General features: G+C 34.5%; 2 protein-coding genes across 4 annotated transcripts; one reads left to right on the plus strand and one right to left on the minus strand.

Annotated features, from left to right (window-relative positions):
• Nucleotides 1–236: 236 nt before the first annotated feature.
• Nucleotides 237–2,905, minus strand: LOC118038858 (uncharacterized). Its single transcript, XM_035045329.2, has 2 exons — nt 2,382–2,905; nt 237–1,478 (listed from the first exon to the last, which is right to left on the minus strand). Exons 1-2 carry the CDS (start codon nt 2,707–2,709, stop codon nt 586–588), a joined length of 1,221 nt encoding a protein of 406 aa, XP_034901220.1. The 5' UTR covers nt 2,710–2,905; the 3' UTR covers nt 237–585.
• A 3,590-nt stretch (nt 2,906–6,495) lies between these two features.
• Nucleotides 6,496–10,464, plus strand: LOC118038847 (uncharacterized). Of its 3 annotated transcripts, none has more exons than XM_035045309.2 (6): nt 6,496–6,646; nt 7,615–7,740; nt 7,864–8,767; nt 8,882–8,987; nt 9,718–9,923; nt 10,065–10,464. In XM_035045309.2, the coding sequence occupies exons 3-6, from the start codon at nt 8,016–8,018 to the stop codon at nt 10,330–10,332; spliced, it is 1,332 nt and encodes a 443-aa protein (XP_034901200.1). In that variant the 5' UTR covers nt 6,496–6,646; nt 7,615–7,740; nt 7,864–8,015; the 3' UTR covers nt 10,333–10,464. The 3 variants fall into 3 exon arrangements, with proteins under 3 accessions (XP_034901200.1, XP_034901208.1, XP_073265259.1); XM_035045317.2 differs by having other exon boundaries at nt 7,960–8,767; XM_073409158.1 differs by having other exon boundaries at nt 6,509–6,646; nt 7,612–7,740.
• The last annotated feature ends 2,103 nt before the right edge of the window (nt 10,465–12,567 follow it).

Here is a 12,567-nt window from a genome sequence, read left to right on the forward strand (position 1 = left end):
TGTTGATTAATAATAATTCTCCCAGTAGCAGAAATATTTCAAGGCATCATGTTTGCTATCAAAAACTAATATGAAATCGACATACCAAGTGATTCATGTCATGTCTTCGATAACTTCCACCAAGTACACACCAAAAATCGAACTTCCAACATCTCAACCTTCAGTTCATCTTAAAAAAGAAAAAGGAAAAGCAAGATTCCCCAGAATCCCTACACAGCACATGTCAGACTTCATAATTGCAGTCAAGAAAAGAAATCTCCAATATGAAGCATCAGAAAGAGATAATTGTGGGATCAAAGCATACTAACATATCAGAATCCATAACTCTGAAGATGAAGGAAACATGTTTCAACAGCCATCTTACACAGCCGGAAGATGAAGAAAGAGAAAACAAGAGGATAAGAAAGAAAGACGCACAAACAATAGAGGAAACAGTGTGCATGCATAATATGCATAACCATTCTGGCGATGACCATACAAATGTCATCATTCTGGTATCCTAACTGATCTGTGCAGGAGAGCATTATATAGGAGTTATTGCAGAATGAATATCCCCAGAGTTCCAAACTATTGAAATCAATGGTCTCACAGTAGAACGTCTGGCTCATTTAAACTTCCATTGAAATTCACTTTACAGCAGTCAGGGAACTGCAGTCCAACCTCATCACAACCTGACTTGGTCATGTGCGGGCAGGACCTTACATCAAGGTATTCCAAAGAGTTGCATTTATCCAAAAGCATGCCTATCCCAGTCACCGTGATCTTCGGGCAGCTACTGATTTTCAAAACCTTCAGCCTCATTTCAGTTTCCATAGCCCCTAAACCATGAAAGACAGCATCTGTAACCTCCCCGCAGCACCCAATATCAAGAGCCTCCAGGTTTCTGCACTTAGTGAGGATGAAGCTTATTGAAGAGTTTGAGATGTTTAAACACCAGTCCATGCGCAAGTTCTTCAAACTGCCTTGACAGGAAGTGGCCAAGGATTTTATAGAGTCATCAGAGATGTCTCTACAGCCACCAATGATGAGGGTTTCCAGATTTTTGCAAAACCTGGCCAGAGATAAAATAGACTTGTTCCCAACTCTAAAACAATCCATCAGCTTTAGTGTCCTCAAGAAAGATGAGCATGCCTCTGAAACAGTGGAAACCCCACTGTCCCCCACATTACTGCATTTATTTACATCTAAGAAATGAATCTGCCGACATCCACTGACAAGATCTGCAAGTCCACAGTCAGTTATGCTGGTACAACCTTGCAGGCCCAACTCTTCTAGATTTGGACAGTTCTTAGAAAGGGCTTTTAGTACTTCATCAGTAACAAATTTGCATCCATCAAGATGCAGGCTTCGCAGACCTTGACTGCCCTCGGCAACAGCTGACAATCCCTTGTCTGTTAGCTTTCTGCAATAGGATACATTCAAGGACTGCAGAGATGAAAGACCACCTCCAATTGATGACATTCCCTTATCTGAGATACCTGTATCACATTGCTAAAACAGCTAAGCCAAAATGCAGAGTGAGCGTGTTCAAAACAAAAATTGTATAAAAATGAAGACGATTTAAAAAATGCACCAAATATTTCACCATGCAATGCTGATGTTTATGGACAAAAACTCTCATCCTTGTTCAATCACAGCGAGTTGGAATGAAAAGAGAGCATCTAGTCATGCTTATTTGCAAGGGAATCCATGGCAATATTAGTATTGCATCATGGTGAAGGTTCAGCAAAGGACCAAAATAACACCATATGAGTGAGTTCAAAACCTAAAAATACCTCTTTAACAGTATTAATTATTAGTTTTTTATGATTTCACAAACAGAAAATAGGGAAGACTCAGCAAACAGAAAATTTACTGGCTTTTTAGCTTCTCAATATTGTAAATCAATCTCCAATTGTTACATCAATCACAAATACATGAAAATGCAGAGCCATCAAGAGAAAAAGAAAAGACAACCATATTTCGAATTCAGCAATATTGAGTCTTTATCAGTAAGCCTATTATAGGAATCTAATCGTTTTCAAAGAAGCTTAACCTATTTTCAATCAAATCACCATGTTAAAGACACAAAAGAATAACTTCGCAGTTTCTACGATGATCATGTTTTCCATCAAATATTAAAAAAAAAAAAACTCCTAAACCCTCTAAATATACCATGAAGATCACCAAAACAGTTACCTTTACCCTCAAAATCATGCAGCTAAATCCAATTAAAAAAAATACTCTTTTCATCATAGCCACATTAACACACAAAAACCCACTAAAGCACCAAAGTCTCTCCACAAAATGAATCCTCCAAACTCCATGGAAACGAAATAAACAAACCCTTTTTGCATCCAAATTTAAAGAAACAAAAACATAAAAAAGATGAGTGGTTTTACCTTTACAATTCTGCAAATTCAGGACCTTTAAGCATCTAAAACCATCAGCAATAACAGCAAGATCAGAATCAGTAACACCAGGATAGAAAGACCTTGAAACAGACTGAGACAAGTCCAATTCAATCAATCTAGAAAACCTAGCAGCCATCTTTTGAAGCATGTGAGTTCCAGCTCTAGCAGCAAGTCTCTTCCTTTCATTACTCTGCAAACCTAACCATCTCTTACAAACCAGCCCAAATATCTCCCTGTCCTTATCATTCTCTAGCTTTGATAATATTGATCTTAGTTCATCATCTGTTAATTTCTCATTTATGCAAATAGAAGCCATTGAAGGTGAGTTTTTTTGGAGGTGGGATTATGGGATTTAGATTAAAAGAAGAATCTTGATGTTTGTTTGATACTTTGATTTTGCTATGCTTTTGTTGTGGTAAAAGTGGGATGAGGACGCGTAAGCTAATGAATGAAGGAGAAGAGTTTTTTTTTTTTTTTTAAAGGGTCTGAGAGTCGAAAGAGTTATGTTCTATAGTGGAAGTTGAAAGTACAGATAACATGCCTCGTTGTCTTCTTGTTGGGTCGGGTCAGTTCGTTGTTTTTCTAATAATTTTATTTTTATGAGAATTTTTTAAAAAATATCTTTTTTTATGAGAAAATATAAAAGAGATTTGATATTATTATGAACTACAATTTAAGTGGAAGTTTAACTTTCTTCTAACTCCTAACACTAACAATTGATAGCCTGAATTCAGTTAAAAAATTTGTAGCTTTTCATTGCGTTGTTTCTTTTTTACTTGAATCATAAATCTTTTTGCCAACCAAATATTTTAAAAAAAATATATATTGAAAATAAGTCAAATAAAAATTAGACCTGGTAAGACTAAAATTCAAAATAAAATAAAAAAAGCATCTGAGAATAAAATTCTCATTCACATTCCCACCAATTGTTAGGGTTAGGTTTTTTTTATTAGATTAGGAATTTGTTGATTTTTGTTAAATTAAATGTAAATTGTGCTAATTAGATTGAAATTACACCAGTTGGGTTGATATTATCCCTAAATAGTGTCATTTATCAATTTAGAATTACATGTAATTTACAGTTAATTTTTTTTTTTAAAAAAAAAGAACCTCTTTTTAAAAAACCATCTTGTTGTCTTGTTAAAAGAAGGCACAAAGCCAGAGTTGTTCTCCGTTTCTCTCCACTTAAAACCTTGATAATGTTAGCTAGTTGTGGGTCTCGCATTTCACATCACAATTCTTACAGGAGGAGAAAGTTTGATGCTCTTCGCGGTGGTCATCGAGAACTTGCAATTCAAGCATCAAAGGTTGGAGCCCCATTTCGTCTATCATTTGAAGGAATGGCAGAAGTTATTGGTTGAGAGATTGATAACATTTTACTTGTGATTACAGGTAATTTTAAATAATTAGGTGAAAATTTGTTATAACTAAATTAAAATTTATTCCAAATAAATTATGTAGATAACCTAGTATTTATATTTATAAAATAGTGAGACAGATCTAAGTTTAAGAGAAGATCTGGTTATGCTAAACTAAAATAATTGCTTAAAAAAACCATAATTTTTTAATCTGATCGTTGAATTTTGCTTGAATTATTATAGGAGTTTTTGAATATTGTTTTTGTTGAATTAGCATAGAATTGCTACTCCAACTTTCAGATATTTAGATTTTCCAAAATCTCATATCTTAATCTCAATTTTCATAGTTTTTTGTGTTTTTTCTTGTTATTTTTTAATTTCATGCATTTTTTTTTTGCAATTTTGGATTTTTATTTTGTTTCATAGTTGAAGTAAGGTTTTTGATCTATTTAAATTTTATAAATTTTTTAAAAACAAGGATTGGAGGATTGTTATTCTAAAGAAAATAAATCTATCAGCTTGGTTCTGCAATATTTTTTGCTATTAAAATCCATATGTTTTTTATTTGTTTTATTGTTGTCTTTAGCTTACGCCTCCATCATAGCCATAACATATTTTCTTGTGTTTGGTTGTATGGAAAGTTTTCCTATCCCTTCAATTTTTGCATCTGTTACCTGTTGAGTTTGAGATGCTTGCTCTTTATTTTTGTATCTCGTGGATTATAGTTGATTGTTTTGTTTTTACTGGAAATCTTGTATGATGTTTCCATAGCATTACAGTTCATTGACAGTTTGAAGGTTGCAATCTTCATCGTGGTTGTACTGTTAAATCACTCCTTTGGTGGAGCAAACATGTGCTCTGACCTAATTCTTGCTCTTGGTGCTTTTTCAGGCTTCTTATGATATGCTTAGCGTCTTAAATCTCACCATCTTTAAAGATTTCCAGGATAATTTGAAGCAAGCTTTGAGTTGGAAACCTAGTCTAAATAGCTAAGCTCACAAATAGTTTTCAAATTAGTTTCCAATATGCACGCGATGTACCATGGTGTTCCAGAGTGGTTTTTCCCCACATTTTGCTTGGAATCAATTTTCTAATTTGAAGGAGAGAGTATTGATAAACTTTGCTGAAACATGCATGAGGAGGTGCACTGGTAGTGGTGGATTCAGGGGGGAAGTGGCATAATTGGCAAGCTGGAGGATCATTCAAACAAACGATGGTTGGTACCTCCTCGTGGAATGGTGTTTTTGACTCGTCATATTGTGTTTTAAGAGAATTAGACTCTTGCAGAAGGAAGAGCAGACAAGTGAAATTGGAATAGTTTTTGTTGCAAACCCATTTACACAGTTCTTTTTCTCTGTTTTGCACACTTTTCGAGAATAAACTTCACCACTTTCATTGCTGAAGAAATTGCCAATAGTGATTGATCAATTGAAGACACTGTTTACGATGCCAATTTACAGTGACAATCTTATGATGATGATTTTATATACTTCCTGGACAAGTTGCCAAATGTGACCGGAGTAGAGTTCTTCTTTCTTGGGCTCCATACTGTGGCAATCTGGTTCCAGCAGAGGTCCAAATTGAATTTTCAAGTGTTCGACATCTCACCCCACAGCAATTTGTTGAGAAGCTCTCCAAGGAGCTTGGAGCTGTGGCAGGTGAACTAAAATTACTTTGCTGCCTTTCTTTTTGTCCCTTCTGTAATGTGAATACCGGCATGTTATGATCATATAATAGAAGTTTTGAATCTTACTGGTTGACTCCGGCAGGGGAAAACTACAGATTTGGATATAAGGCCGCTGGGCGAGGCTGTGCGAAGAACAAGGCATGCGGGCTTACATTATCAGTTCAGTAATGGACAAGAATCAAGATCACAGAAGCATGAATTCTAGTGATCTAAAAGACAAAGGGCAAGTCCCATCCACCCGTGTTCGTCAGGCTTTAGCTATAGGAGATGTGAAATACGTGTCAGAACTTCTTGTTCATCGGCATCGTCTCATATCGACGGTGGGAGATCAGAAAGAACTTACTAAAACCAGCCGTGGATGGAGCATCTCCTTTCCAAAGTCCTATCTATCGAATCCACGAGAGGGAAAAGGGATCAGAATAAATAAAGATTTCTTGTTGTGATCAAACTCATCTTCAACAATCCAAAGAATCTCCTCTTATGGGCATCCATGGAAGGCTAAGAACAAGACACCTTGTCCCTTGATGTCTTCCTTCTCACACTTCCATTCAGAATCTCTGGTTGGAATATCCAGCTAGGATATTCTAGAAACCATTCTCGTTTTGCAAGCCACCCCCTTCCTTTTCTTCCTCGCACTGCTTCCTCTCCTTTTAGAAAATCTCTCCTTATCTTAGGTAGATAGCATTTACATGGCAAAGCATCTCTATTTCTTTGGGCTCAAAGGCTACCACATTCTTTTTTTAAAAAAAAGAAGAAGAAGAAATTATATGATATTTTAAGAGGGGAAATTATATCTGAATTCTTTAAAAATAATAAAAATATGTCTCTTCATTTTATAAATTATTCTTTAATTCCCTGATTCTTATCGCCTCTCGGGAATTACTGCCACGTTAATTATATACGGCAAGTTAAAAGGGGCAAAATCAAAAAGTGACCCCTATTTATATAAAAAAAAATGAAAAAAAAATAAAAATCCCTAAACTAAACAAATAAAAATAAATAAATAAAGAGGAGTTGCGGTATCCAGGAAAAATATATTTAAAGCCACCCCAACAACGCCACCACCATACTCCCCGCAAATCAAAAATCTCTCTCCCTCTCTCCCTCTCTCCCTCCTAAATTCAAGGACACTCATTCCTGTCTTCGCTCTCTTTAATTGAGAGAACAAGAAGCAAACTCAATTGCCATTCACACCGACTCTTTCTCAGGTCAGTCTCTCTCTCTCTCTCTCTCGATGTATTATTTCCTTCCTTCTTGCTCGCTTTCCTTTTTATTGCTTATTGTGAATTTTTGTTTTTTGCCTTCAACGTTCGGATTATCATTAAATTTCGAGCAAAATCTTTACACGTTTCAATCTGTTTTCATGTTTTTTGTTCAAAAAGGCATTACTTTCAATGGCCATGCGTTGTTTTTTAAACGAAAAAACAAGACTTTACAATCAAAACCTCTATATTTTCAATTGGGTTTTCTTGTTTTTTATTCATTGAAAGAAAGAAAGATTGTTTTGAATAAGAACTCCGAGTTTTGCGTCCGAGTCATGGCCGAGTTAGCTCGCTTTCAATTAAGGTCGGTAATCGGTATGGCCAAAAGGGTGTTTTTATGCTCTGGTCTCTTTGTCCCCTGAGTCTGACCTGTCAATTTCTCATGGCAGCCCCGTGTTCCTTGGCAGCTTTTAGGTCCACCTTTTAGGTCCACCGGTGTACAGTTAATTCAATTCTCCAATCCTGCCCTCGGAACTCTCTCTTATTTACCCCCACCCATCGAACTTCTCCTCCTTTTCTCGTAGGGACAAGATCGTCTCTTAGCTAAGCCCACTTTGGCCTCCTAACTAGCCGGAGAGAACTTATCAATCACCATCTATGTAAAAAACCACAAGGTAGCACCACGTGGCGAGCTCTTACTGGTTGCTCCATATTTGAAAACTTAGTTTGGTCCCATCATGTCATTCTGCCCTCCTGTTAGTGTTCCCTCGGTTAAGGTTTTGGCCGTGTTTGTATTTGAAAAATCGTACTTTATTTTTTTTTCTTGAAAATAGTTTTTTTTAATGTTTTTTTTTTTTTTAAAAAAAAGATTATGTTAAAAATAAATTTTAAAAAATAAAAAATATATAATTTCAATGAATTTTCAAATACAAAAACATTTAAAAGCAATTAACATGTCCGTTTTGTGCTAGCAGGAACGCGGTTTGAACTGGTAAAGAAGCTTCTTGTTTGGTGTCTAACGTTTGATCAATCGGGCTGTCAAAAGAGAACTATTTTTGACAGCCCGAATGCAGCTTCAAAGACCCTTCACAAAGAATAAGGTAAACAACATCAATAGAATATTCCATCTTTGACTACTTCTATGATTTTTGAATGAGCATGGATGTTTATTCTCGTGTTTGGTTTTAAATAGTTTTCATGGAATTGTTCTTATTACTGTGCAGGTAATTGATTATTTAACATACAATACCTGGTTTTCGGGTTGTGACCAAAGTTGAAATTCGGTTGCTTGACTGGATTCTTGGCCTTTTGTTGTGTAGATTGTTGTTATATCGGATTGTGTGCTTATGAGAGGTTTTCTTCTTGTTTGTTCAATATGAGTTCCTTGTCTGGAATGCTTCAAAGACCAGTGATTGCAGCAGCTGCAGCAGCTTTGGCTTCTGTTTCTGTTGATTTTTCTGATAAACTCCAATCTTTTAGATCATTTGATTCTTGTTCTACCTCGGAACAGTCAAGTTCTTTATTGTCTAATTCAGTTCAAGATTCAAACTTTTCATGGGTTTCTCACAGTTCAGTTTCTAAGCTTGCATCTTTGTCTTTCGTAACCAGGATTCAGATTCCTGTTCCTAAATTAAACTTCGCAGTCCTGGATGTGAGCCAAAATTTTGTTCCCAGCACGTTAGGTTTTTCTGTTGCTTCCTCTCCTCTTCTTGTTAGTCTGTATCAGTCTGCGGAGTTGGCCAAAGGGCCAAAACCAAGTGCATTTAAAACCACCAATATTCCTACATCCTCTCCTGATATTTTGTATAGATGGCATTTGCCCGAGCCTAGTACTATTGATGTTTCTGGGTCTTCTGATTGTTTATCAGAAAAGTCCAGGACAGTGGTAGTTTTGTTAGGGTGGTTAGGATCAAAGCAGAAACATCTAAAGAAATATGCTGAGTGGTACACTTCCAGGGGATTTCATGTCATTACTTTTACTTTTCCAATGGCCGAGATTCTTTGTTACCAAGTTGGTGGGAAAGCGGAACAGGACATTGACTTGCTTGTGAACCATCTGACTGATTGGTTGGAAGAGGACAGGAAGAACTTGGTTTTCCATACTTTTAGCAATACCGGATGGTTAACGTAAGCTCTCTCTCTCACACAGGCATCTACGTTGACCATTTTGTTTTCCTTGTTCTTCATGTAACCTCTTGGCCAGCTGGCCTGACATGCTTGGTTTGATAAACTGTTTTGCAGATATGGAGTTATACTTGAGAAGTTTCAGAAACAAGATCCTTCCTTAATGGGAAGGATTAGGGGCTGCATCGTTGACTCTGCTCCTGTTGCTGCCCCAGATCCTCAGGTAAATGTTGCTTGCTGTTTTCATTGTTTCTTTTGACAATAAAAAGAACATATTGTTGGGAATGGTGGAGGAGATGAAATTCTTTTGCCATAATGCTGGTTGTACGATCGTGTTATTAAGACATGCAGTTGCATGATTGAATCAAATGTTTTTCTCCAAGTTGGCAGCAAATATTGTTGGACGGGTGGACTTTCAAACAAACGCTTAATTAATATGCTGCTTTATGTATTATAAGTATATCTTTTGGTTTCTATTATTGACTCTGTTCTTTCATTTCTAGGTTTTTTTCTTTAAGTTCTAGCTTCATGTTTTATATTTGCACATGCCATGCCACTCAGGGGTGGAGCTAGGAATTTTACTCTGGGAAGGCCAAATTAGAGAAAATTTTAGGGAGGGGTCAAAATTTAAAATTTTTTAATTTAATAGGGCTAAAAATCTTATTTATTGAAGGAGGGGAGCTTTTTTCTTGCAGGCCCCCTGTCCCCGCCCACCCATCCTCCAATTCCACCCCTGCTGCCACATCCCTCCTTAATTTATCAGAATATGATTTATCAGCAACATATGTTAATGTTAATTGACTATTATTGGTCTGATTATATATCAGTGGATTCTGTGCTTTTTTGAGATCATGTTATTGGTGATTGAATATATGATCAGAAGTTGGGATGCTTTCTCCTCCTGTAGTCTTCCGGCTCTGAGTTCATATGGTCCTGTTTTTTCCTTTGTTTAGGTCTGGGCTTCAGGTTTCTCTGCAGCTTTCCTGAAAAATCATAGTATTGCAACAAGAGTGCATATGAGCTCAAAAGAACCAGATTCGGAGGCACTAGTTGGCAGCAAAACACATGTGGAACCCAAGCCTGCAATAACTGAATCAGCTTTATTAGCAATTCTGGAAAAGTTCTTCGATGTGATCTTGAACCTTCCTACAGTGAACAGGTAAATATTCTCTTACCAACGAAGGAAAAATCTGAAACCATACATTGATAAATGCTTAATAATGCAATCCTCATCGTTAATGCCATCGATAAGTTCTCCATGACTGGAAGCTTATACACCTTTCTCGCTATAACATTGCAGGAGGCTCTCGGAAGTGCTAAGCTTATTATCATCAGGACAACCAAGCTGTCCACAGTTATATATTTATAGTTCTGCGGATAGAGTGATTCCTGCAGGGTCTGTGGAATCATTCATAGAGGAGCAGCGAAGAGCGGGGCGTGAGGTCAGGGCCTGCAACTTTGTTTTCACACCTCATGTCGATCATTTCAGAAATGACCCCAAACTCTACGCAACCCAGCTCAGCCAGTTCTTAGATGACTATGTGCTTACTCGTTGCAAGTGTTCTTAAATGAAACTGCTGAGGCGATTATTTTAACCCAAATTCTTTTTCCTCACTTATCACACATTATACAGCTCAGATTCTTTTTCATCCAATACAGATGTCGAATACAGCTGATAAAATTACTTCCTTGCATTGCTATGCCACAAAGTCCTTCCTTTGCAAATATATCTTTCTGCATTCGAATCAGAATACTTTTAATAAAAGAGTGAAAATTATATGAGTGAAATATTGGTTGTTTTTTTTTAAAATTTCAATAATTGTTGAATTTTCTAAAGTATTTATGAATTTAAAATTATTCAGCCCAAAATAAACTATTAAACATAATAGTAAAAATTAAAAGAAATTTCTATGTAGGGAACTATTTAAGTATTATTGTCAAGATTTACACATAAAATCAAATAATTCAAGATATTGTGTTTATTATTTGGTCGAGTAAATCTGATTATATTTAACTAAAAATAGTTCAAAGCCAAAAGCTTTATAACTTAATGTAATGATCTATTAATTTCATTATCTCTCAGATGTTTTTAAATTGTTCAGATAAGTTATAAGTTGGGTTCCATTCACTTTTTAGGTCGAAACTTTTAAGAAATTTAATCATAACATGTAACGGTAACATATTTTAAACAAGTGTGGATGAATAATAAATAGATTTTAAAAAACTCTTGGTTGGTATATTTTAGTAAAACTCAAAATCTTTAAAAGAATTTTATCCCACATAAAAATTAAATAAAATTTTCTTGGTGTTTATATAATGAGAATTTGAGAATTTAAAATTAATCTCAAAAAACATCTAAATTTTTAGAGAAAAAAGGTTCTAAGTAAAATTGGCTTTGAGTTTAAAACCCACACACATGCATGCGAGCTCGGCTCATGCTTAAGCTTTAAACTGAGTTTTCTATGCTAATACAAAGTAGATACTATTTTTTATGCTAATAATACTACTTATTACCAATATTTGCATCAATACACTATTTTCTATATTAATTATACCACTCAATCACCCACATTTCCATTAATACATGCATGACATAAGAATCATGCCATAACATAATAATCAACATCCATCATAACTAGCTAATAGTAACATACTAATTTATTCATCAATAACGTGCCCTCCTTCTCTATAAATTTTTTTTTGTTTGAAGACTTCAATATATATACACACTCCGAGGCGAAAAAGAAGTCATTAGTCAGAGGTACACTTGGCTCTTAAAAATTAGATTGGCAGTATACACTCCCATTCCCAACCATGAAAGTCAGCCAAAGTAAGTTATGTCATTCAAGGATGGGCCATAATAGCATTTTCAATGCAAAAAACTAAATTGAGAAGCTAATAAAATGGCTTTTTAAATAGTATAAATATAGTTTTTTTATTATATACATTCCAATGGAAAAGTTATTTAGAAAAGCCATTTATATTTTAATATATTTCATGTTAAATTCATTTTTATATAATTATGTAACTAATTTAGATATTTTATATATAATATAATTATGATGTTATTAATTATATAATTAATATGAGTAATTTATAAAAATAATATAAAATTTAATGAAATAATATGAAAGTTAAAAGATATAATTTAAAATTAAACTTAAAATTTATTTATATGAATATTTTTAATTTTTAATTTTATATTTTACTGTTAAAAATTAATTTTTTAAAAGTAAATTTAAATTCAAACTTTAAAAAAACCATCAATATTTTAAATTTTGATTTTCAATTTTCAATTTTTTTTTTTTTAAATTCATGCTTTGAAAAATTTAAAACAAAAACAATGCACTTACTTTTTTTTTTGCTATCTCTACAGTAACATGTAAAAATAGCTCTTCTCAAGCTAAATAACAATTGGAATGCCTAATTAGAGAAACAAAAGCTAAAAAAATATTTTTTTTAATTTTACCTTCTCATTTGCCTCTCCGGTTGGAGATGCCCTAAAAGGTAGCAAAAATCAGCCATGTTATTCTATGTCATAAAACCAACAATGTCATTTTGGTCAGCAAATTCAAAGCCAACCATGTTATTTTAGGCTTAGATCATAGATTTTTTCTTTATACATATATTTTCCTTGTATTTCTTTTTATATACACTATACTTGTTTTACACTCATTAACTTAAATATTTGAGAATTTTCTATTTCAACACGGAACTAGTCTTACAAAAAAATTTATAGGCTCGCGGCCAATTCTAATAATTAAGATAAAATTCAAGGGTTGAAAGAGGACTACCCATTTATG

Source organism: Populus alba, chromosome 5, assembly GCF_005239225.2.
Source record: "Populus alba chromosome 5, ASM523922v2, whole genome shotgun sequence".
NCBI lineage: Eukaryota > Viridiplantae > Streptophyta > Magnoliopsida > Malpighiales > Salicaceae > Populus > Populus alba.